Below are 21,410 nucleotides of genomic sequence, written 5' to 3'. Positions count from 1 at the left end.
CACGTGGCCCTAGGCAGACCACCCCTTGGGGTCAGCAGCATCCCGTGGGGCCAAGATAGATCCCTCTGTGGTCAATTGCCCCACGCTGACCCCTGCCTTGGCCCTTCCAGGCCAGGTAGCTTCTTGGGGCAGTTTATACTTTTTTTCTGAGACTCTGTTTCCTCATCTGTACAGTGGGGTCATTCCAGGCCCTCCACGCGGGGCTGCTGTGAGGGCTCCGGGGGACAGCAGGAGTGTTAGGTCCCAGCACCGTGCCCGGCACATACAGGGGCTCAGGGCGATGTGTCGAACGAAGAGCCTCCCTTTCTGTCGGACCCGGTGGACCTCACTGCCTGCCCCAGCTGCTGCTTTTGGCTTCGGGCTCTTCTGTGGCGAGAGGGCTTGCCGGGTCCCCTGTGCGTGGGCGCTCTCCAGAAGGGTGGGTGTCTGGGTCTCAGGAGCAGGTGGCAGCTTTTAGAAAGCCTGGCAGGAGACTGGAACCAGGGAGTTTGCTGGAACAGGCCTGACGGAGGGCCAGGTGGGAGGCAGGTGCTGGGTGGGAGCTCTGGGCACCTCAGGGGCTCCTTTCTGAGAACTGCCCATCTGGAGGGGCCGTCACGCCGCCCTCAGCCAGAGCGCCACCTTGTGCCTGTCGCTGGTAACAGCAAGCAGCCGTCTGGCGGTCTGGGAGCGGGGAGGGGGATCCCTGGCCAGTCAGGGGCTTGTCCTCTGCACCAGACTTCAGCGGAATCAGCATAACCCAAGCCCCCGCTGATAACCAGGCCTCAGCCTGGCCCTCGCCTGCCCGCAGGCTGCCCTTGGCCTTCTCCCTTTCAAGCGGGTGTTTGCTGCTGGGCAGTGCTGGGCGCTGGCATTCACCAGCCACGTGGCCTTGGGGTCGGAGGGCTAAAGGAGAAAGTGCCCAGCCCGGCACCTGGAATGTGGGAGCCCTGGTGCCTGCGGAGGGTGGCCCCGCCCGCCGCCTCCTCGTGGGTGGGACAGAAAGGCCAGGAGCCTGGCCACTGACTCGCTCTCTTGGCCCCCGTGAAGTAGGTGTGGGGAGGGGAGGGGAGTGGTTTTCAGCAACGGCCCCCGAGTGCCCTGGAATCTTCCGGGGCTGAGCTACAGGGCAGTTCTGTGGCTAGAGCTCATCCAGGGGAGAGACGTTTTGCCTGAAGAAAAAAAAAGATCCAGGGTTCAAGCCTCAGGCACAGAGGACGCGACGTGACACAGGAGCACAGAGCAGGGTGGCAGGCGGAGGCCCAGCACGTGGGGCAGAGGGGCCAGGGCAGGCCGAGCGGGCCCGGGTCCCCCACCGGGGATGCCCTGAGTGTGCCACGTCCTGACTGCCACCCACGTGTCCATCCAAATGGGGTGCCCCCCCCCCGTGGCTGTGGGTAAAGGAGTGGGTGAGACGGGAGAGTTCACGTCCACCCGGGGCCCCGCGCTGCCCGGGAGGTGGCAGAGAGCGCGTGGGGTGTTGCGTTTGCCCACGCGTGTTAGCCCACGTTGCGGTCCCGATGGCTGACGTTGGCAGAGCGCGATGGGGGAGACAGAGGTGCCAGGTGCCGTCCTGTGAGTTTGGGGAGCCCCCCCCCCCCAGGGAGGCCCCCCATCTGCATGTGGCTGGAGAAGGACGGAAGGTGGCCGAGGCCCCAGCGAACAGAGGGCTGCTCTTATCCCAAGGTCGTAGAGCAGGTCAGCAGGGCTGGGGCTCGGGTGACCCCACGACCACTGGGTGCCGCCGCCTCACGGGCCTGGGTGGTGCTCGGAAGCCCGGGTCAGCCCCACAATGCCCATCTGAGGACCTCGGTATGGCCAGTGGCCCCAGATGGGTGCCGAGCACAGCAGGCTCGGTCGTTCACTTAGCGCCTCCTATGGGCCGGCACTGGGCTTGCAGCTGGGGGCACAGCGGGGAGTTAAAGCAAAGACCTTGGCCCGAAGGTAGACAAAAGAAACCTGAGTGAGTGCATCCTGTGCACGTTAGGAAGTTGGGGGTGACGGGCAAAGAGGAACGCGGGGTGGGTAACAGGGGCAGGAGTGCCATCCCACACGAGGCGGCCCTTCTTTGAGGAGGGAACCAGAAAGAGGGTTCTGGCCCCTCTCCTGTGGCCTTCAGGGCACTGGGAGACCAGAGGACCCCCAGCACGGGTGGGAGGCAGAGGGTGTGTGGGCCCCGAGGGAGCTGCTCCTGCCAGCCTAGGGGGCGAGGAGGTGCCAGGAGCCCCCCACAGGAGGGCCAGCGACATTTGCCCAAGGGGGGGCAGCATGGGTGCCCCAAGGGGGGGGCAGATTTCACAGCGTTCATGCTGATGACTCCGTGCGCCCCGCCAGGGGTGCCCAAGCCGCAGGTCACGTGGCGGAAGGGCCCAACCTCGGAGCCCCTGCGTGGCCGGCCGGGCCTGGAGGTGCTGGATGAAGGCTCCCTGTTTCTGGCCTCAGTCTCGCCCACCGACAGCGGAGACTACGAGTGCCAGGCCACCAATGAGGCAGGCTCCATGTCCAGGAGAGCCAAGCTGGTGGTCTATGGTAAGCAGGGCCCCCAGAGTGGGGGCTGGCTTGTGCTCACTTATCCCAACGTCACCCCTTCCCCAGAGAGACCGCCATGGGGACAGTGTAAGGGGAAGGACCTAGAACTCCCTAAATGGCTTTTAAGGTGGTCTCGTAGGTGAATTCATTTTACGTTTATTTATTTTTGAGAGACAGAATGAGACAAAGTGAGAGTGGGGGAGAGGCAGAGAGAGAGGGAGACACAGGATCGGAAGCAGGCTCCAGGCTCTGAGCCGTCGGCACAGAGCCCGACGCGGGGCTCGAACCCACGGACCGTGAGATCATGACCTGAGCCGAAGTCGGACGCTCAACCGATTGACCCACCCAGGCGCCCCGGTGAATTCATTTTATAACAAGCACCAGTGGCAGGGGAGAGAGTCCCACAGCAGGGAGAGCCTCCTATTCTGCCTGACCCTTTCCATGGTCTTGTGGGCAGAGGGAGGGGGCCCTTCCTCTTAACAGGAGTAGGGAAAGTTTTAACCGCTCCTGATGGGCCACCTCCCCCCTCCCCATGACCAGCCATCCTGGCTCCCCGAATAACATCTTGCCTGGGAAATTTGTTATGAAGATATACCCAAGCCCCGTCTTCAGAGGTTATGACTTGGGTCCCTCCCAGGTGACCATGACAAACAGGTTATAAGTAGACCCGGGTGGATCCGGGGGCTCCAGCATCTTGCAGAGCTGAATATCGGGGCGGCGTGGTGCCCGGGCACAGCTGGGGCGTGCGGGTCCCCGGGAAGGCTGCTCTGGCATTCCCAGGTCCACACGGCTCCCGGTAGCCAGATCGGGGACAGGCCTGGGCCTCCTGGGACCTCAGGATCTGGGGAAGGGCAGGAGTTGGGATTTCCTGTCCAGGCCAGGAAGAGTGGCCCACGTGGGGTCTGGGTAGCGGTGGCTGTCCGGAGAGGGGATGGTTTCTCTGCTTCTCTTTGCTCCCAAGTGCCCCCTAGCATCCGGGAGGACGGGCACAGGACCAATGTGTCGGGCATGGCCGGGCAGTCCCTGACTTTGGAGTGTGACGCGAATGGCTTTCCAGCCCCTGAGATCGTGTGGCTCAAGGACGGGCAGCCGGTGGGTGTCCTCTGGGGTGGCTGGGCTGTGGGTGGGATTTGGATAGGGACCTTCTGGATGGGTTCCCGCACGGGCCGGGTGTGGCGGGGAGATGTGACAGGTGTTTTGGGGAGTACAGTGGGCAGTGGAGGAAGCCTAGGGGGCTGCATGGTGGAGAGGGCATGGCACTCTTTTGGGAGTAAGAAGCCCCAGGTTCCAGACCCCTCTCATCAGCTCCCTCTGGCCTCTTCCACCCAGATTCCTGAGGCGGGTGGTCACCGCCTCCTGGACAAGCCGAGGGCCCTCCACTTTCCCAGGATCCAGGAGGGCGATGCTGGTCTCTACTCCTGCCGGGCAGAGAACCAGGCCGGGATTGCCCAGAGGGACTTTGACCTCCTCGTGCTCAGTGAGTGAGGCCTGAGCCCCTGCCCTTTGGCGCCGGCTGGGGAAGAGGAGATTTTGCCTGCTGAGAGCCGGGGGCCCATGACGGACTCCATCCCTGTCCTCGCAGAGCCGTCAGGGCAGATGGTAGATAGTCACATGATCAACCACGTAATTAGCGTTGTGTTACGTGCTACGGAACGGTAGCGTAAGCTGCAGAGAATGCACCAAGCAGGGTCCTGAGCAGCCAGGGAGCTTTGAGTCGTGGACTGGAGGGGAGGGAAGGGCGCACCTGGGGACCCGCACAGACAAAGGCCCGCCCCAGGGCCTTTGCCTGTGCAGGGTTTGAGGACTTTCTGCCCCCTGCCCCCTAGTCCCTCCTTCCGTGACGGGAGCCGGGGCTGCCCAGGAGGAGGTGCTGGGCCTGGCCGGTGCAGGGGTGGAGCTGGAGTGCCGGACCTCGGGGGTCCCCACGCCCCAGGTGGAATGGACCAAGGACGGGCAGTGAGTGGTCTTCCTGGCAGATGGGGGGTGGTTCCTCTGCCAGGGCCGGGCGCACGGGGGCAAGGAGCTTGGTGAGCACTGCAGGTGCCTCCCTCCAGGGCCCAGGTGGGGGTCAGCATAGGACACCTCCCACCCCAGCCTGGAATTCCCCAGGGGGCCCTCCTCTCTCCCCCCAGCAGCATTTTTTCATGACTCAGCCAGTCTTGCTTTTTTGCTTTAAACTTCTTTTTTTTTTTTTAGGTAAAATTCACAAAACATCAAATCAACCTTTCTGAAGTACATGCTTCTAGGGGCATTTAGTACACGCACCATGATGTGCACCGCCACCTCTGTCTAGTTCCGGAACATTCCATCGCCCCAAAAGGAGACCCCATACCCCCCAGCCCCTGGCGACCACTCATCTGCTTGCTGTCTCTATAGATTTATCTAGATTTCTGCATGTAAATCCCATGCAATCGTACGGCAGGGGGCCTTTTGTGTCTGACGTGTCTAACTGAGCGCTCAGTTCACAGGGTCCACCTGGGCCACAGCAGGTGTCAGTACAGGCACACGTCTGGGCTGTTGCGGGTTTGGTTCCGGAACACCGCAGTGAAGCAAATATCGCGATAAAGCAAATCAGACGACTTGCTTGGTTTCCCAAGAACAGTTAGGTTTACACTCTAGTCTGTTGAGTGTGCAATATACTTACACAGCATACGTACTTTAATTAAAGGATAGTTTAAAAACATAGCTCATCGCAGGGCGCCTGGGTGGCTCGGTGGGTTGAGCGTCCCACCGAGGCTCAGGTCATGATCTCACGGTTCGTGAGTTCGACCCCCGCGTCGGGCTCTCTGCTGTCAGTGCGGAGCCCACTTCGGATCCTCTGTCCCCCTCTCCCGACCTCTCCCCGGCTCGCGCGCTCTCTCAAAAATAAATAAACCTTAAAAAAAAAAAAAAAAGCGTATCGCTGAGAAAATGCTAACCATCATCTGGGCTCTCAGCGAGTTGTAACCCCGTGCAACAAACGTACGTTGTACATCACGGCGTATCAAATATAACGAAAAAGTTTGAAATATTGTGAGAATGGCCACGATCGTGACGCGGAGACACGAAGTGACCAGACGCCATTGGAAAAATGGCACCGACTGGCCTGCTTGAGGCACGGTCGCCACAGACCTTCAGTTTGTCAGAAATGCAGTATCCGCCTGTGCGTGACTGCTTTCAAGGGCTGAATAACAGTCCATGGTAGGGATCAGCCACTGTTTGTACCCACCCACCTTTCGGCGACCGTGAACCTTCCAGATTTGCTTTTCACAAGTGGCAAGCCCGCCTCTCTGCGGCCGGGCCTTGCTTACTGGCGGCGTTTTCTCGACCCAGGCCCATCCCTCCGGGAGACCCTTATGTCCAGCTGCAGGAGGACGGCCAGGTTCTCAGGATCCCCAGCAGTCACCTGGGGGACGAGGGGCGGTACCAGTGTGTGGCCTTCAGCCCCGCCGGCCAGCAGGCCAAGGACTTCCGGCTCAGGATGCGCGGTGAGCCCGGCCCCCCACCACGGGCTGCCCACTTCCTGGAGGGAGGTCCTAGGGGGGAGCAGCCCCGGTCCAGTAAAATCTGGGGCGAGGGCCCGGGAATCTGGCCCGGCGTTTCCAAATCCCATCGTCTCCATCCCCAGCTTTGCGAGCTTTACTATTCCTAATCCTGCTTGGGGTTGATCATTTCTGCCCCTGTTTCTTTAAATCGACTCCGTTTATACGGAAAGACACTCGTTTAAAAGGATATTTACTATCTCGAGCGTAGGTGGGAAGTCAGGGCCACTGGCCTTCGGGGAGGAAGCCGTGAGAACAGATACAGCAGAAGAGCACTGATATAGGGAGTGTAGAAGGGTTAAGTACCCAGTCTATCCAACCGCACCTTGCTGTCTGTTGTAATCAGGATGGAAGGGGTTTGGGAAGGGCGGAGCCGTCCGTTCTCAGATGCGGTGCTGTTTGGTGCTGTGCCCACGTGCTCCCAGGATCGCCGTGGGTGTCACTAGCAGTGAACCCCTGATTTAGGTCCGACCCTCATTTTACAGACAGGGAGACTGAGACCCAGAGAGGGGAGTGACCTGTGCCGGGTCACGCAGTGAGTTAGAGGCAGAGTGCGTCCAAAGCCCGGATCTGTGGCCCCCGCCGCCAGCATGTCCCAAGAGGCCTCTCCCGTCTGTCCCCAGATGCCCACTCTCCCAGCCCCCCCCCCCCACTCCACACCCTGCAGGAGCCAGTGACATGGGGGGGGTGGGACGCCAGCCGCCTTGAGGAGGCTCCCTGTGACCAGCATTTCCTATTGTCCTCAGCCCCTCCTACCATCTGGGGCTCCAACGAGACGAGCGAGGTGGCTGTCATGGAGGGTCACCCGGTGCGGTTCCTGTGCGAGGCCCGAGGAGTGCCCACTCCCAACATCACCTGGTTCAAGGACGGGGTCCCTCTCCCGCTCAGCGCTGAGGCCGTCTACACCAGGGGCGGCCGGCAGCTGCAGCTGGAGAGGGCCCGGGGCTTGGATGCTGGCACTTACACCTGCAAGGCCGGCAACCCTGTGGGGGTCGCGGAGAAGACCACCAGGCTGGAGGTTTATGGTGAGCGGTGGGCAGCTGGGGTGGGCAGTGGGGGAGGGGGTGGTCTGAGCCATGGCGGTCCTGTCTTCAAAAGTCGCCGAGGGAAGTGGCCAGAGGTACAGGGTGATGAGACTGAGGCCAGGGACAAGGGCCATCTCAGCTTGAACAACTTCCCTCTCTTGGACAGGCGAGGATGCTGAGGCCAGGGGCGGAAGGGCCTGTCTGGGGGCCCAGGCACAGCCCAGGGGAGAATCTAGGTGTCCCTCAGGGGGAAGCGCTTTTCCGTGCCCTTCAGTGAATAATTAACTGCTCTGCGATAATCGCTCACTGTGAGCCGGGGCTCCTGGGGCTTTTCATAGCATCGGCTCATTTAATCAGGGTTCAGGGGCCTGGGCCCTTGTCGCCCTGGGTCCCACTCAGGTGTTCTCTGGGGATGAGAGACTGGCCGAGGGTCACTTGCTAGGAGGTGATGGGACCCTGTTCATGGGGAGGGGAGCGGGGGTGGGGGGGTGGTTCTGACCGTAAATCTTGTGCTGTTTACTCGGGTGTAGACCCAACTTGAGGGGCTGGGCTCTTAGGATGCATGGAGAGGGGAGGAAAATCCAAGTGTAGGTGGGCAGGGATAGAGTCTGAGCAGGTGAGGTTTGAGACCCAGAATGCAGGCCAGTGGTGTCATCCTGGCCCCTCGAGAGGATTCCGCTCCGGAGTTCCGGCCCCCAAAGATGCGGGGGGCCTGGGTGCTGGGCTGTGTGGGGTCCACGGGCATTCTCTGAGTCCCCGGCTGCCAGCTTCAGGACTCTCCTTTGGAGATCGGGGGACCTCCTGGAAATTGAACAGGGGGTTTCGGCTGGCAGAGGTGAGGGAGGAGGCTGTTCCCATGGGGTGGGGTCGGCGAGGGGCTTGAGCTGGCCCGCCGGGTAGGGTAGCAGACTGGTGTCCCCCTCTGATCCCTGAGCGGCCCTGTGCGGCTTCCCTAGTCCCGCCCACCATCGAGGGCACTGGAGGAGGACCTCGTGTGGTGAAGGCTGTGGCTGGGAGGCCCTTGGCGCTGGAGTGTGTGGCCAGGGGCCACCCGCCCCCCGCCCTCTCCTGGCACCACGAGGGGCTGCCTGTGGCCGAGAGCAACGAGACGTGGCTGGAGGCGGGAGGCCGTGTGCTGAGCCTGGAGAGCCTGGGGGAGGCGTCCGGAGGCCTGTACAGCTGTGTGGCCACCAGCCCCGCCGGGGAGGCCGTTCTGCAGCACTCTGTGGAAGTGCAGGGTGAGCCTCGGTCTGTCCCCCGCCTCGGGCCACCTGGGCTGCGGACCCCTCCTCCTGCACCCACTGTGCGTGGGTCCCCGCGGGCCGCCCCGCCCGGAGGGTTGCGAGGTGGTGAAGTGCCCGGGAGGCGGAGGCCTGCGCCCATCTGGGCTGGAGGTCCTGCAGGGCCACAAGGGGGCGGGCTCGAGCTCAGAATCGTGGTTCCTGTTCCCGCTGGGGACCCCGAGCCGGTGACTTGGGACGGGACCCCACTCTGCCTTCCGGGTGCTCCCGGTCAACGGGACGGACGTTGATCAAGGACGCCCTGAGGCCCAAAGCTGGGCTGTGGGCTTGGTTCCTGGGTCGGCTGGGGTGGGGTGGGGCCTTTTCGCCTGCTCTCTTGCCTCCGAAGGACACTTCTCAGGCATCAACTCTGGGCCGGGCGTGGTGCCAGGGATGAAGCAGGGAACAAGGCAGACGAGACTCCTGAGCTGTCCGTCTGGTGGGGAGACAGACAGGCCAAGCCTGTGGGGAGGCCGGGGGGACCACTCACTCACTCTGTCTTGGGTGGTCCTGGAAGGCCTCCTGGAGGAGGAACCATTTCTGGGGGACCTGAAGGGTGAGGTGAGGTCTGGGTCTTGCTGTCGGGGTGCTGGGGACTTGGGTTCGCTCAGCTCCAAACGCCCAATGGTGGGTCCTGCCCACAGTGCCCCCGCAGCTCCTGGTGGCTGAAGGCTTGGGCCAGGTGACCGCCCTCTTGGGACAGCCCCTGGAACTTCCCTGCCAGGCCTCGGGCTCCCCAGCGCCCACTCTCCAGTGCGTATGGGGCGGCGGAGGCCAGCACCGGGGTGGGGGCAGGCAGAGCGCATGCTGGGGGGTCGGTGGGGATGGGAGACCCTTCCCCTTCCCCGGAGTACGAAGCAGGCCGCCGAGCCAGGGAGGTCCCGGCCAGCCTGACTTGCCTGGCCTCAGGCTGGCCTGTCCCCACCCTCCTTAGGTGGCTGCAGAACGGCCGCCCCGCCGAGGAGCTGGCTGGGGTGCAGGTGGCCTCACGGGGGGCCATGCTGCACATCGACCATGTGGAGCTGGGCCACGCTGGCCTCTTTGCCTGCCAGGCCACCAACGAGGCGGGCACTGCCGGGGCTGCGGTGGAGTTGTCCGTGCACGGTGAGGGGACGTGGGCAGCCTGAGACACCGGGGTGGGGGGGTGGGGGCGGGGGAGGGGGAGCAGGGGGGCCACGGCCATCCGTGCCCTTGTAGGCCTGCCGGACGAGGGAAGGGCACAGGGCTGGTCTTTTCTAGACGGCGTTTCTGAGCTGGGCTGTCCCGCCCCCCAAAGAGACACAGTTGTGAGAGGCTGGCCTCGGCTGCTTCCACGCTTGTCACGTGTCCAGTCCACAGGCCCCCGCTCCCCCCCCCAGCCCCGCCCTCTCTGCTCTCGCTCTCTCCACGCCGACCGCGCCGGGCTTCATTCCGTTCTTTAAATACATCCGCTTTCTCACCTCCACGCCTGCCCATTCGGTTTCCCCTGCCTGGAATATTCTCCCTCTTCCTCTTCGGCTGCCCAGCTGCTCCCTATCTCTCAGGCCCGTTTTAAAGCACCCCTTCCTCCAGGAAGCCCTCCTTGATTCCGCCGTGGTTCTAATCTGCACTGCGTAGCCCGTCATGGCCATAGCCTACCACCCACTGTCTTAAAATGGCTTGTTTGGCTGTCGAGCTCCACGGCCCAGCTCTGGGAGCTCTGGCAGGGCAGCGCAGTTAGCCGCTGTTCTCTGCTATACCCCCGGGCCTTGTACCAAACAGATGCTCAACGCACATATGGATGGGTGGATGAAGGGTGGATGCATAGAAGGGAGAATTCTAAAGGGAAAGACCTGCTTTACTGGCTCCTGGTCTGGTGCTCTCCCCCTAAGCCGAGCATCCCTCGGGTTGAGTGGGTGGAGGCCAGAGGCCAGCCCCGTAAGGACACTCCCTATTCTCCAGGCATTGAGGGGGTGGCTGGATACTCACTGCACCCCTCCTGACCCTGACCGGGACCCTCCCTGCCTCTCCCCCTGCCCAGAGCTCCCATTGGTGGCCATCGTCGGGGGCGACAATATCACAGCCCCTTTCCTGCAGCCTGTGACCCTCCAGTGCGTGGGGACTGGGGTGCCCACCCCAAGTCTCCGCTGGTGGAAGGATGGGGTGGCCCTGGCAGCCTTGGGGGGGAAGCTGCAGGTACGTTCAGGGGCCCCAGGGCTGGTGGGGCAGCTGGGCGCGGGTGGAGGGGCCACTTTTTAGGGATCCTGGTGACCCTGTACGGGCCCCTGGCAGCCTGGGGACAGGATGAGTACTGGGTGGTGGGCCTGAAGAGGGGAGGGAAGTCGTAGGGACATAGTCGGGGCAAGGGGAGCATCCCTGGAATCTGAATGCATAGCTTAGGACTCCACCCCCAGAGCCAAACTGTCCCCTGGACTCCCTTCTCCTGCCCCTGGGGTCTGCAGCGACCCACTGCTCACTGTGTCCCAGCATCCCTCTGACCACCCTAATAGGGCCCCGTGTTCCCCATGGCACACACGCGGCCATCCCTCCTCCCCCTCCAGATCGAGAAGGTGGACCTGAGGGACGAAGGCGTCTACACTTGTGCCGCCACTAACCTGGCTGGGGAGAGCAAAAAGGACGTGGTTCTCAAGGTTTTGGGTGAGGACGAGGGCGCCGGACGGTGGGGACGCGAGGGCCCTCGGGGCCGCCCTGGGCGGGCAGGGAGCAGGGGATTTTAAAAACGTCGCACGTCCTCATCTGCGTGCATATTTACTTTTGCATGCTGCATTCACCCTTGGGTTCGTTTACGTTCTCACGTGCGTGTGCAAATCCCAGCTCTTGTCACTTTTCCCGGCTGCCTAACTTTCCACGTCTCTACTGTGCCGGCTCGCGGCTGTTCCCACAGAGCTGGGCGCTGGGGTCTTTCCGGTTGCTGAAAGGTGGCAGCCTGGTGCCTTTGTCCTCATGCCGGTTCAGGAGTGGGGTTCCTCGGGCAGAGGACGGGAGCCGTTGGGGGCTCTTATGGCCCAGGACCCTTTGGGGAGGCTGGCGAGGGCTATCGGGCACGACCGAGAGGAGATGGGCCGAGAGGAGCCCAGAGCCCACACCCACCAAGATGGGGCTCTGCTCGTCTTCCCTAGTGCCCCCCAACATCGAGCCCGGCCCGCTGAACAAGGCAGTGCTGGAAAATGCCTCGGTAACCTTGGAGTGCCTGGCTTCGGGTGTGCCCCCTCCTGGTAAGACCCCTCCCCTTGGCTGAAAGCCATCCCAGCCAGGCCCCAACTCCCCATCTAGAGAGGCCGGCCAGCGCCCCAGGCACCGCCTGGGCTGTGGACAAAACAGGGAGGGATCCGTAGGACCTTCCCCTATTTCTCGAATGTTCCTCTCTTCTCAATGTGTCGGTCACTGCCGGGGCCCAGGGCCTTTGCACTGGTGTCTGAAGCAAGCGGGGCTTCTGTTCAGAACTCGCGATTTCACAGGGCCGCCCTGGGGCCGGGGGCAAGGACCGGGACCTCAGAGTCGCCGTCTGTCTGGGGCTCTTGTCTAGAGCTTGGGGCTACGGGGCGTGAGTGTTCGGCGGACGGGATGAGCTCTGGCAGGATGTAAGGAGGCCAAGGCTACAATTGGTCCATGCTTGTGGGGCTGAGGATTCAGAGCGCGCCATGATTCCCTCCGCCTCGTGAGTGGTCCCTGGCAGGGAGAGGAGTTGAGGGCGGCTGGGCTGGCTTTGACTCTCCTTGCTCCTGGCAGCCCAGCCTCCATCCCATGGAACTTCCCCTCTGCCTTCTGCCCTGTCTCAGACAACCCTGCCCTGTTCCAGCCCCAGCCTTCTTCCTGGAAAACTCTGGCTTTCTCCAGTGCCTGACATAAAGGCACGCCATGCAGCCACCCTGGCAGCCTTTGGTGGGTGCTCACGACACAGGCACAGCCTGAAGGGCGGGCAGGACTCCTTGCATCTCTCTTCTCTCCCCCAGATATCTCCTGGTTCAAGGGCCGCCAGCCTGTCTCAGCCCGGAAGGGAGTGACAGTGTCAGCTGACGGGAGAGTTCTCCACATTGAGCGGGCACGATTTTCTGATGCTGGGAGCTACCGTTGTGTGGCATCCAATGTGGCGGGCAGCACGGAGCTGCAGTATGGGCTACGGGTCAATGGTGAGCTGCCCTGGGACTAAAGGGGTCCTTGTCCCAAAAGTAATCCTTGCATTTATGTGTCAGTCTGTCCGTCCGTCCATCCTTCCACCCATCCAACCATCCATCGTCCATCTACCCATCTATCATCTATCCTTCCATCCATCACCCATCCTTGCATCATCCATCCATCTACCCATCATCTATCCTTCCATCCATCATTCATCCATTATTCATCCTTTTATGTAACCATCCTTTCAATCCTTTACCCATCCACCCATCTAACTATCTATCTGTCCATCTACTTACCCATCCATCCGTTCCTCCATTTATCTGTCTTCTGTCCAACCACTTTTATTGAGTACATCCTCTGGGGCGGACCTTGGGGCTGTAGCCCCAAGGAAACAGACCCAGGGGCCTTCTGTCTAGTGGGGAATACAGCAGTTACACAGTCACCCAGTATCCTATCTTCTGACGATTGTGATAAGAGTTAGTAAAGAGGAGGTACGACCCAGTGCCTGGAACTGGGGCACTGACCTGGCCTGGGGAGTCCCAGAGGTGTCTTTGACAGTTGGATGCCTACGTGGAGACCACCTGCCAAGGGCTGACGCTGCAGAGATGTGGGGAATTATGGGAGCTGGAAGGAGGCTGGGGGCCAGGAGCTTACCGGACAATGGGAGGAGGGGACGGGGTGGTGCAGGTGGCCAGATGGAGGCTGGGGAGGCAGAGCCTTTATGCTAGGAGCAGTAGGTGGCTGGGCAGGAGGCTGGGACCCTGGGCATCGTGACCGTGACCGTATCTCCCAGATACCGTTGAGTCTTCTGACCATTTTCCGCCCTCGCGGGGCTGCCTGCCGGATAGCATAGCGTTTCGTCTGATACCTCTGCATTGGGAAACAAAACTTCCCAGAGGTCGCCCCCTGCCGTCCGCCTCCTAAGGACCTCATGCTCACCGGAAGACCCAAGTTCAAGTGCTATTTGTCACTTTCTAACTGGTCAGCCTTGGCCATGACTTACCCTCTCTGAGGCCCCGGTTCCCGCCGGTGGAAGCCCCCTCATGGTGGGGTCAGGATGCGAGGAGCACCCGTGCTGGGAGTGGCGTCCCTGCGCTTTTGTTTGTGGCCGTGTGCCCCGTGGGGTGGCCCGGCCAGGGGCCCTGCTGGCTTTACCCCCAGTGGGGCTCACCCCGGGCCCTGCGTTGTCCCCCGCCCTGCAGTGCCTCCACACATCACACAGCCACCCGGCCTGCCAGGCCCCGTGCTGCTCGGCGCCCCGGTCCGGCTGACCTGTAATGCCACTGGAGTCCCCAGCCCCACACTGCTGTGGCTGAAGAATGGAAACCCCGTGTCCACCGCAGGGGCCTCCGGCCTCCAGGTCAGGCTGGGCAGCCCTGGGTCACCTCTCCGGTGCCTCAGGAGGTGCTGGGAGCAGAGGTCGGGCCCCAGGAGCTCCAAGGCGAGCGATGAGCCGTGGCCGCCGAGGGTGGTCGGCTGGCGGGAGGAAGGAGAGTCTAGAGCCCCGTGGATTCCAGAAACACGACACGTGCCACCAGTGCGAGCCGTATATGTAGTTTTGGGCTTTCTGGTGACTACGTTCAAACGAGTAACGAGAAATGCACGAAAGCGGTTTCAGTAAAACATTTTAGTTAAGCTGATCCGGCCAAAAAATCCATGATCAGTATGGAAATTATTAAGGCATTTCCCAGGGTTTCTTTTTGTTGCAACTCTTTGCAGTCCGTTGTGTCTTGTCCCCTTGGGGTTCAGCCCCATTTCAAGGGCTCTGTAGCCACAGCCCGGCTCTAGAGGGAGCACCGATGTAACTCGTCCACCAGCCGGCGGAGGTCCCGAGGCCTGGGGACAGCGCACGGCTCCCCCGCATTGTGGGGGGGCTCTGGGGTCTGGGGCAGGCTGCCCAGGGGTGCCCAGCAGCAGGGCCAGCATGGGAACGTGTGGGTGCTGCCGTGCGTAGCTTGATGTGGGCTTCCTTCTGGGGACACAGGTCTTCCCTGGGGGCCGGGTCCTCACCCTGGCCAGCGCCCGGGCCTCCGACTCTGGCAGCTACTCGTGTGTGGCCGTGAGTGCAGTGGGCGAGGACCGTCGGGACGTCATCCTGTACGTCCACAGTGAGTCTCAGGCTCGGGATGCTGCCTGGGCCCAGCCGGGGGCTCAAGAAGGTGGGGCTGGGGGCGTCCCTCCCGAAACCACGTCCAAAGCGGGGTGGCGGAGGGGGCGCGCCGGTCTGAGACCGTGGCTGCCTTCGTGGGGGCGTCAGTTGGGGGTGAGCTGCTCCCCCGTCGCAGACAGGGAGGCAGGTGAGTGGCCCGCACAGCCAGGAGCTCGTGTTCAGGGAACAGGTGGAAGGAACACGACGCGGCAGGGAGAACCCCGGGCCGAGTCAGGAATCGGATGTTCTCACGGTCCTCGATCAAAGGGGTAACTGCTTTCGGGGAGCATTTAAAAATTTTAAAAACTTTAAAAAGAGGTTTTGTTTTTTTTACATTTTTTAAGTTTAGTTTGGAAAGAGAGACAGCATGAGCAGGGGAGGGGCAGCGAGGGGGGGGGAGGGAGAGAGAGAATCCCAAGCAGGCTCGCACCTAGAGCCCCACATGGGGCTGGAATCCACAAAACCGTGAGATTGTGTCCCGAGCCGAAACCAAGAGTCGGACCCTTAACCAGTCGAGCCACCCGGGGGCCCCAAGACACCATGTTTCTAAAAGAATTTGAGATCATCGTAAATTCACATGCACTTGTAAGGATTAGTACAGAGAGATCCTGGGTCCCCTCTGCCCAGTGTCCCTCGCCAGAATCCTCTTGTAAAGCACACAGCCACACGTGGGGGTATCGACGTGGCTGTGCGTCACCATCCTGCTCAGATTTGGGGGCCTCCTCTTGGAGCAGGACTGGGAAGGTCCTTGCGGGGAGGATGAGAGGCCACAGCTCGGGTCGGAGGCCCCCTCCCAGCACTGACCCCCCCCCCCATGCCCTGCTGTTTGCTCCTGGCTGCCGGAAGTGGCCGGGCCTGACCCCGGGCCTGGCGTCCTGCCGGCCCCACCCACGTGCCTGAGACCCCTCTCCTGCCCCCTCCCGCAGTGCCCCCAAGCATCCTCGGGGAAGAGGTGAACGTGTCCGTCGTGGCCAACGAATCCGTGGCCCTGGAGTGCCGAAGCCAAGCTGTGCCCCCTCCCGTGCTGACCTGGAAGAAAGACGGCCGCCCCCTGGAGCCGCGGCTCGGCGTCCACCTCTCCACAGACAAGGCCTTGCTGGAGGTGTGCAGGGCAGGGCCTGGGGGGGTGCCCTACGAGATCAGTGCAGCTCAGCGTGACCCAGCGCCCGGGGCACATTCTCCTGACCTGGGCAGGAGCTGCTGCAGGGGCCTCGCTCGGTCCCCACAAAGCCGAGCCTCTCGCATTTCACCTGTTTTTTACTCCTTCTTCCAAAGCCTCCTGGCCTTTGGGGATGGGAGCCCTTCGTCGGGCCTCTGGCCCAACAAGGGAAGGGTCAATGAGGGCCTGGGACTATGGGGACCGCAGCCTGGATTTAAATCTCAGTTCCACCTCCTCCTGGCTGGGCCGCCTCAGGCAGTGTCTCGACCACACCAGCCTCCGGTCTGTCACCTGTAAGCACATCGGTGCTGCTCTTCTGGGGTGGCCGGAGTTCATAGCCAGCCCCTAGAATGGCTCATCCATGTCCGCTAGGGGAGGGGAGGTACTTCTCCAGCTGTTGGGGAGAAACTTCCACTCCAGCCTCTTCCTCCTGCTCCCACCCCTCTACACCTTGTGATGTGATCATTCCCAACTCTGAACACCTCATTTTGGTTTCCTGTACCCACAACTTAGCTTCGTCACCTCCTCCATCAGGATCTGACCTCTGAGGACGGGACCGACCCCCACCCCCCACCCCCCCACCCCCCGCCACCCAATCCTTCTTCATTTTCTACCTTCCCTTCTGGTCTGCTCTGTTGGACTTTCCAAAGAGGCCGGGAGCAGATTAAAGGTGGGAGAGGGGCTGACCCAGCCCCACGCGCACCCTCCTTAGCGGGGCTGGGCTGTGGATGTGAAGTCGGGGGAGGCGGGCAGGACTACCATCTGGGAGCCCAGTCCCCGTGCCGGCCCACGTCAGGCCACCACAAGCTGTGGCTTCTGGAAACGTCATGGTGCACCAGGTAGGGGAGGTGCTATCATTGCCCCCAGGTTCCAGGTGGGGAGGCTGGGGCGCGGTGAGGTCAGATGACCTGCCCAAGGTCACACAGTCTGTTCAGGGGTGACCCCATCTCGGTGCTGCCCCCGCTGATGGCTCATTCTTGCTTTCGGCCAGGTGAGCAGAGCAGAGGTGGGGGACGCAGGCCGCTATACCTGCGAGGCACTGAACCAGGCGGGCCGCTCGGAGAGGCACTACAACCTGAATGTCTGGGGTGAGGGTCTCGGGGGCTGGGCTGGGGTCCCTCCCCTGTCCCTGCCGTGGCTGGCTGGCTCTCATGCCCCCAGAGGAGTGCTGCCTCCATGGTCCCGGGATCCAGGTTTTTTCTGTTCCCCGCCCCTGTCCCTTCCCGGCCCAGCACCTACCTCATACGCCTCTCTGTTCTCCCCCAGTGCCTCCTGTGTTCCCCTCGAGGGAACCCCGCATCCTGACCGTGACCGAAGGGCACCCCGCCAGGCTGTCCTGTGAATGTCGGGGCGTCCCCTTCCCTAAGATCTCCTGGAGGAAGGACGGTATGATTGCCTCCCTCGCCCAGCCCCGCCCTGGGTGCCCCCCACAGGGGAGGGCTGTGCCTTGCCCTCGCTGGGTGCCCCCCCCCCCAGAGCCTAGCTGAAACAGAGATGGGTGGGCTTATGACACTGGGGGTAAGGGTGCTGTTTACAGAAGTGACAGTGCCCTCAGCCCCTCTCTGCTCGGTCCCTGAGTCTTCCAGTGAGTGCTGGGTTGGGCCGCGGCCTTCTCTTCCAGAAAGCCCTCCCTGACCCCCACCCTAGGCTGGGGCCTCCTTGACATAACCCCTGAGTGTTTACCTGTCATGTAACCACCCTAGTTCTTCAATGTCTGCTTCTCCATGAATCCATGAGCCCCGTGAGGCGTCGTCTTGGCCCCCCCCGAATTCCAAAATTGGTATAAAACGGGTGCTCAATAAATACTTGTCATTCATTCATTCACTGAACCAATAGTTGCTGAGGGCCTCTCCGTGCCAGGCCCCGTTCTGGGTGTTGGAAATATGGCAGTGGATTGGGGGTAGTCAGGTAACAGGGAGTTAGCGAATAACTTAGATGGTAAGTACTACCTATGGAGGAAAATAAAGCCGGGAGACGGAGGAGATGTTTGCAGTTTCAGGCTGGGTGGCCACGAACGTTTGGCCAAGCAGAATTGAAGAAGGGGAGGGAGGGGTGAACGTGAGAATATGGTAGGGAAAAACATTTCAGGCAGCGGTCTTAGCAGGTGCAAAGGCCCTGGGGCCGGGCTGGGATTCAGGCAGGACCGGATCTGCAGGCAGATCCGTGATGCGGAGAAGCCCAGGGATTGTGGGAGCTCAGGGATGGGATTTGGCACTCAGGGAAAGCTTCCTGATAGATGTGCCGTGTAAGTGGACGCCTTCAAGGGTGAGCGGAAGCCGGCCAGGACGGGTGGGAGGACACACATTCCAGGGGGAAGGACCGGGGACCAGGGGCTTCTTTCTTGCTGCCTCCAGGTCAGCCCTTGCCAGGGGAGGGGAACAGCCTCGAGCAGGTGTCAGCGGTGGGGCGGCTGCTGTACCTGGGACAGGCCCAGCCGGCCCAGGAGGGAACGTACACCTGTGAGTGCAGCAATGTGGCGGGCAATCGCAGCCAGGACCAGCTGCTGGAGGTGCATGGTGAGCCGGGCTGGGACGACCTGAACCCGGTGGAAAGGGCCAGAAGGGCGGGCCACCAGGCACCCCGGTAGGGCAGACCTCACCCTTCAGAACCCGAGCAAAGACAGAAACAGTGACGATGAGAACAATTTCCCGTCCCCCCTTGGCCACTGGGGTTTTACGAGCTGCCCCCCGCTCAATCAGCCTCTTCCAGCTCGTGACCTATGCGCGTGCGCGTGAGAGGGGCGCCAAGATCCCAAGTAGCCCCCCGTGGGCCCGGAGAAACAAAGTTTATCTGGACAAACCTCTGTGAGGTTCCTGCACATAACGGGAGCCTGTCTCCAGAGACTTGTCCTGCAGCGATGCAATTAAATACCGCAGCCTTGTAGACATCTAGAAAATTCTAGAAAATAAAACCAAGAAAAGCGCCGTTCAGCATCCCACCTATGGAATGACGCCCTGCCCCAAACAGTCCCAGTGTCCCGTTTAGGCCCCAGGAAGCCCCTCGTTTCTGAGGAAGGAGACCCCTCACAGATCTTCAGGGCTGTGCTGTGACTTTATTCTCCAAACAGAGGGCCTGCCCCTGATTTCCAGGGTGCAGGAGAGGGACCGAGAGGTACTGGGGCGGCCCCCGTTATAGAGATGGAAAACGGAGGCCCAGAGAGGTGAGGTCACCCGGCAAGGTCACACAGCCAGGGAGTGGCCGGGGGAGCACAGGCGGAGTGGGGGCCAGCCCGGCTCGCGGCAGACGCTTGGTGCCCCGGTGGCCACAGCAGCCCTCCCTGATGCGCTTTCCCCTCATCCCCAGTGCCGCCTCGGATCGCTGGCCCCCGGGAGCCCCACACGCAGGTCTCTGTGGTCCAGGACGGGGAGGCCACTCTGTGGTGCAACGTCACAGGGAAGCCCCCGCCCAGGGTGACGTGGGAGTGGGGCGGCCAGCCAGTGAGGGCCGAGGCCGGCCTGCTGCTGCGGAACCAAGGCCAGAGTCTGCACGTGGGGCGGGCTCAGGCTGCCCACAGCGGACGCTACACCTGCGTGGCCGAGAACGTGGCCGGAAGGGCCGAGAGGAGGTTTGCGCTCTCCGTGCTGGGTGAGGACCCGCAGCGTGCTGGAGGAGGGCGGGATGCGGGGCCCGCTGGGGAGAACAAGGCCCGTTCCAGCTGCCGGTACAGTCCCTGGTTCTCCCAGGAGTGAGGCCTGCTGTTGGGGGAAGCCTTGAACCCCGCTCTCAAAATCAAACAGCCCTCATTTCCCCCGTCCCTCTCCCCCTTACTTGCTATTCCCCTACTCTGTTCCTCGCACTGGGGAAATAAGCAGTCTCTATCCCGCGTGACTCATGTGTGGTGGGGGGAACCCAGGGCCTAGGAGAGACAAGGAAGAGCCTGAACGCTTGTCAAGGGAAGTCAGGGCGGCTTCCTGCAGGAGGTGACCTTTAAGCTGAAACGTAAAAGCTGAGTGGAAGTTAACCAGGTGCCGGGGTGGGGGAAGTGGATGAGTGTGGGGGGGGGGCGGGCAGAGGGAACACACTGTACAGAGGCCTGGACAGGTGACACAGCACTTTCGGGTGACCGCCGCCACATCCTCGTGATTCCAGTCTTTTATTGAGCGCCTACTGTATGCCTCAGGGTGGGGGCAGGATGTGGTAGGAGATAAGGTGAGCAGGGATGGGTTTAGCGAGGCCTCTCTCATCATGGCCCCCACCCCTGCCACTGCCTCAGGATCCCTGGAGCGTGACCTCCTTCTGAGTGGGTCCTTTAGAAAGCACAGAGGTGCTTGGCGTGTGGGTTTAGGGGGCATGTCTGTGTCCACCCCGGCCCTAATTCCGGTCTCGTTGCTGAGCATTGACTCCATACCAGGCAGTGTGCTGAGTTCTTACTGAATCCTCCTAGCATCCTTCTGAGGGAGCGGGGAAACTGAGGCCCAAGGTTCGGCTACTGCCAAAGCCCAGCCTGTGGGCACCCGTCACTCCCTCCAGCGGGAGCCACTCTGATCTTGTCACTTCTGTTCCTCAGACTCCCCCGACCGGGGGTGGGTGTCCTTGCGGGGCACAACTGTTGGGGGACAGGGAAGGAGCATACAGCCCCCATATGCAGCCTGAGTGTGGTTTCTCCTCTGTGTCTAGTGCCCCCAGAGCTCACCGGAGACTCGGACCCAGTGACCAACGTCTCTGCTGCCCTGCACGGCCCCTTGACGCTGCTCTGCGAAGCCACAGGCGTCCCACCCCCACGGGTCCGCTGGTTCCGAGGGGAGGAGCCCATCAGCCCCGGGGAGGACACCTACCTCCTGGCAGGTAAGGTGCCAGCCAGGGGAGAGTCTGGTTGTCAGGTCTGGACCTCTGCCTCCACCTCTGTTTATCACTTGCCCCTGCCCACTGACCCTTCGCTGCCAGGCCTGGTTGGGAAAACCATTTAGCCATCGGTCCCCCAAGAATGCAGCCGAAAACACTGGCTGGGTGAGGTGAACAACTGGCTTTAAATAAGCGTGGAAAAGACTTCCTGCTCGGTTTCCCTCCTGAAGACGGACAGCGACTATGTGCACAGTTAAGGCTCTGATAAGTCTTGCAGCAAAAGTTCTCATGGCATGTCCATAACATGCCCCAGAACAGTGACACACTTTCAAAATGCTGAGCCAAGCACCTTCTCCTCTGAACATTCATCTTCCCCACAGAGCTGGTTTGTGATAGTTCTTACTGGGGAACTATGAAAGGGGAAACTGGGGCCCAAGAGGCAGTGTCACATCCACGTCTTGCAAGAACCTCAAGACCCCCCTGAAGTGCAGCCTCGGTGACCCAACAGTTGTTCCACGTAGCCAAAGCTGGGATGACAAATTAGGTTCCCCTGTGCACCACTTCTGAGCACTTGGTGGGGGCTGCTAGATGCCTTGCGATAGGAATTCAGAGACTGCATCTGGGCGGAGGAGAGCATGGTGATCCATTAGTGATGTCTGCCCCCGGGTGATCCATTAGTGATGTCTGCCCCTGGGGTGATCCATTAGTGATGTCTGCCCCCGGATGATCCATTAGCGATGTCTGTCCTGGGTGCAGGAATAGCAGTAATGGTATCTGGTGTATCTGCCTTCCCTGGGCAGGTCTTAGATGATCCTTGGGTTTTCCTGGGAGGAACTGACTCACCTCTGAGAGGTTCTTGGGAGAAGGTGGCTTTTTTCCAGGGCCACC

At 61.6% G+C, this 21,410-nt stretch overlaps 1 protein-coding gene and 1 long non-coding RNA gene across 3 annotated transcripts in view; one reads left to right on the top strand and one right to left on the bottom strand.

The window, feature by feature from the left end:
* Positions 1-21,410, top strand: part of HMCN2 (hemicentin 2) — a 144,891-nt gene that overhangs the window by 73,142 nt on the left and 50,339 nt on the right. Inside the window, exons 26-46 of the mRNA XM_053204504.1 lie at positions 2,314-2,508; positions 3,470-3,600; positions 3,838-3,985; positions 4,335-4,464; positions 5,821-5,975; positions 6,776-7,054; positions 8,011-8,292; positions 8,979-9,087; positions 9,269-9,438; positions 10,334-10,488; positions 10,854-10,950; positions 11,433-11,528; positions 12,267-12,443; positions 13,635-13,792; positions 14,417-14,540; positions 15,508-15,683; positions 16,732-16,828; positions 17,007-17,126; positions 18,095-18,256; positions 19,044-19,325; positions 20,358-20,525. Of these exons, the coding sequence (XP_053060479.1) occupies positions 2,314-2,508; positions 3,470-3,600; positions 3,838-3,985; positions 4,335-4,464; positions 5,821-5,975; positions 6,776-7,054; positions 8,011-8,292; positions 8,979-9,087; positions 9,269-9,438; positions 10,334-10,488; positions 10,854-10,950; positions 11,433-11,528; positions 12,267-12,443; positions 13,635-13,792; positions 14,417-14,540; positions 15,508-15,683; positions 16,732-16,828; positions 17,007-17,126; positions 18,095-18,256; positions 19,044-19,325; positions 20,358-20,525 (3,411 nt within the window). The remainder of the gene's footprint in view (positions 1-2,313; positions 2,509-3,469; positions 3,601-3,837; positions 3,986-4,334; positions 4,465-5,820; positions 5,976-6,775; positions 7,055-8,010; positions 8,293-8,978; positions 9,088-9,268; positions 9,439-10,333; positions 10,489-10,853; positions 10,951-11,432; positions 11,529-12,266; positions 12,444-13,634; positions 13,793-14,416; positions 14,541-15,507; positions 15,684-16,731; positions 16,829-17,006; positions 17,127-18,094; positions 18,257-19,043; positions 19,326-20,357; positions 20,526-21,410) is intronic.
* LOC128312089 (uncharacterized) lies at positions 14,022-17,625 on the bottom strand. Of its 2 annotated transcripts, XR_008290897.1 has the most exons (4): positions 17,424-17,625; positions 16,980-17,076; positions 15,012-16,031; positions 14,022-14,854 (listed from the first exon to the last, which is right to left on the bottom strand). It is a non-coding gene; the product is annotated as an uncharacterized LOC128312089 (long non-coding RNA). The 2 variants fall into 2 exon arrangements; XR_008290896.1 differs by lacking the exon at positions 17,424-17,625 and having other exon boundaries at positions 16,980-17,389.

The sequence above is a fragment of the Acinonyx jubatus genome, chromosome D4 (assembly GCF_027475565.1).
Source record: "Acinonyx jubatus isolate Ajub_Pintada_27869175 chromosome D4, VMU_Ajub_asm_v1.0, whole genome shotgun sequence".
In the NCBI taxonomy this organism is placed as follows: domain Eukaryota; kingdom Metazoa; phylum Chordata; class Mammalia; order Carnivora; family Felidae; genus Acinonyx; species Acinonyx jubatus.
Note: the sequence above shows the minus strand (reverse complement) of the source record. Positions and strands in the feature narration are given on the sequence as shown.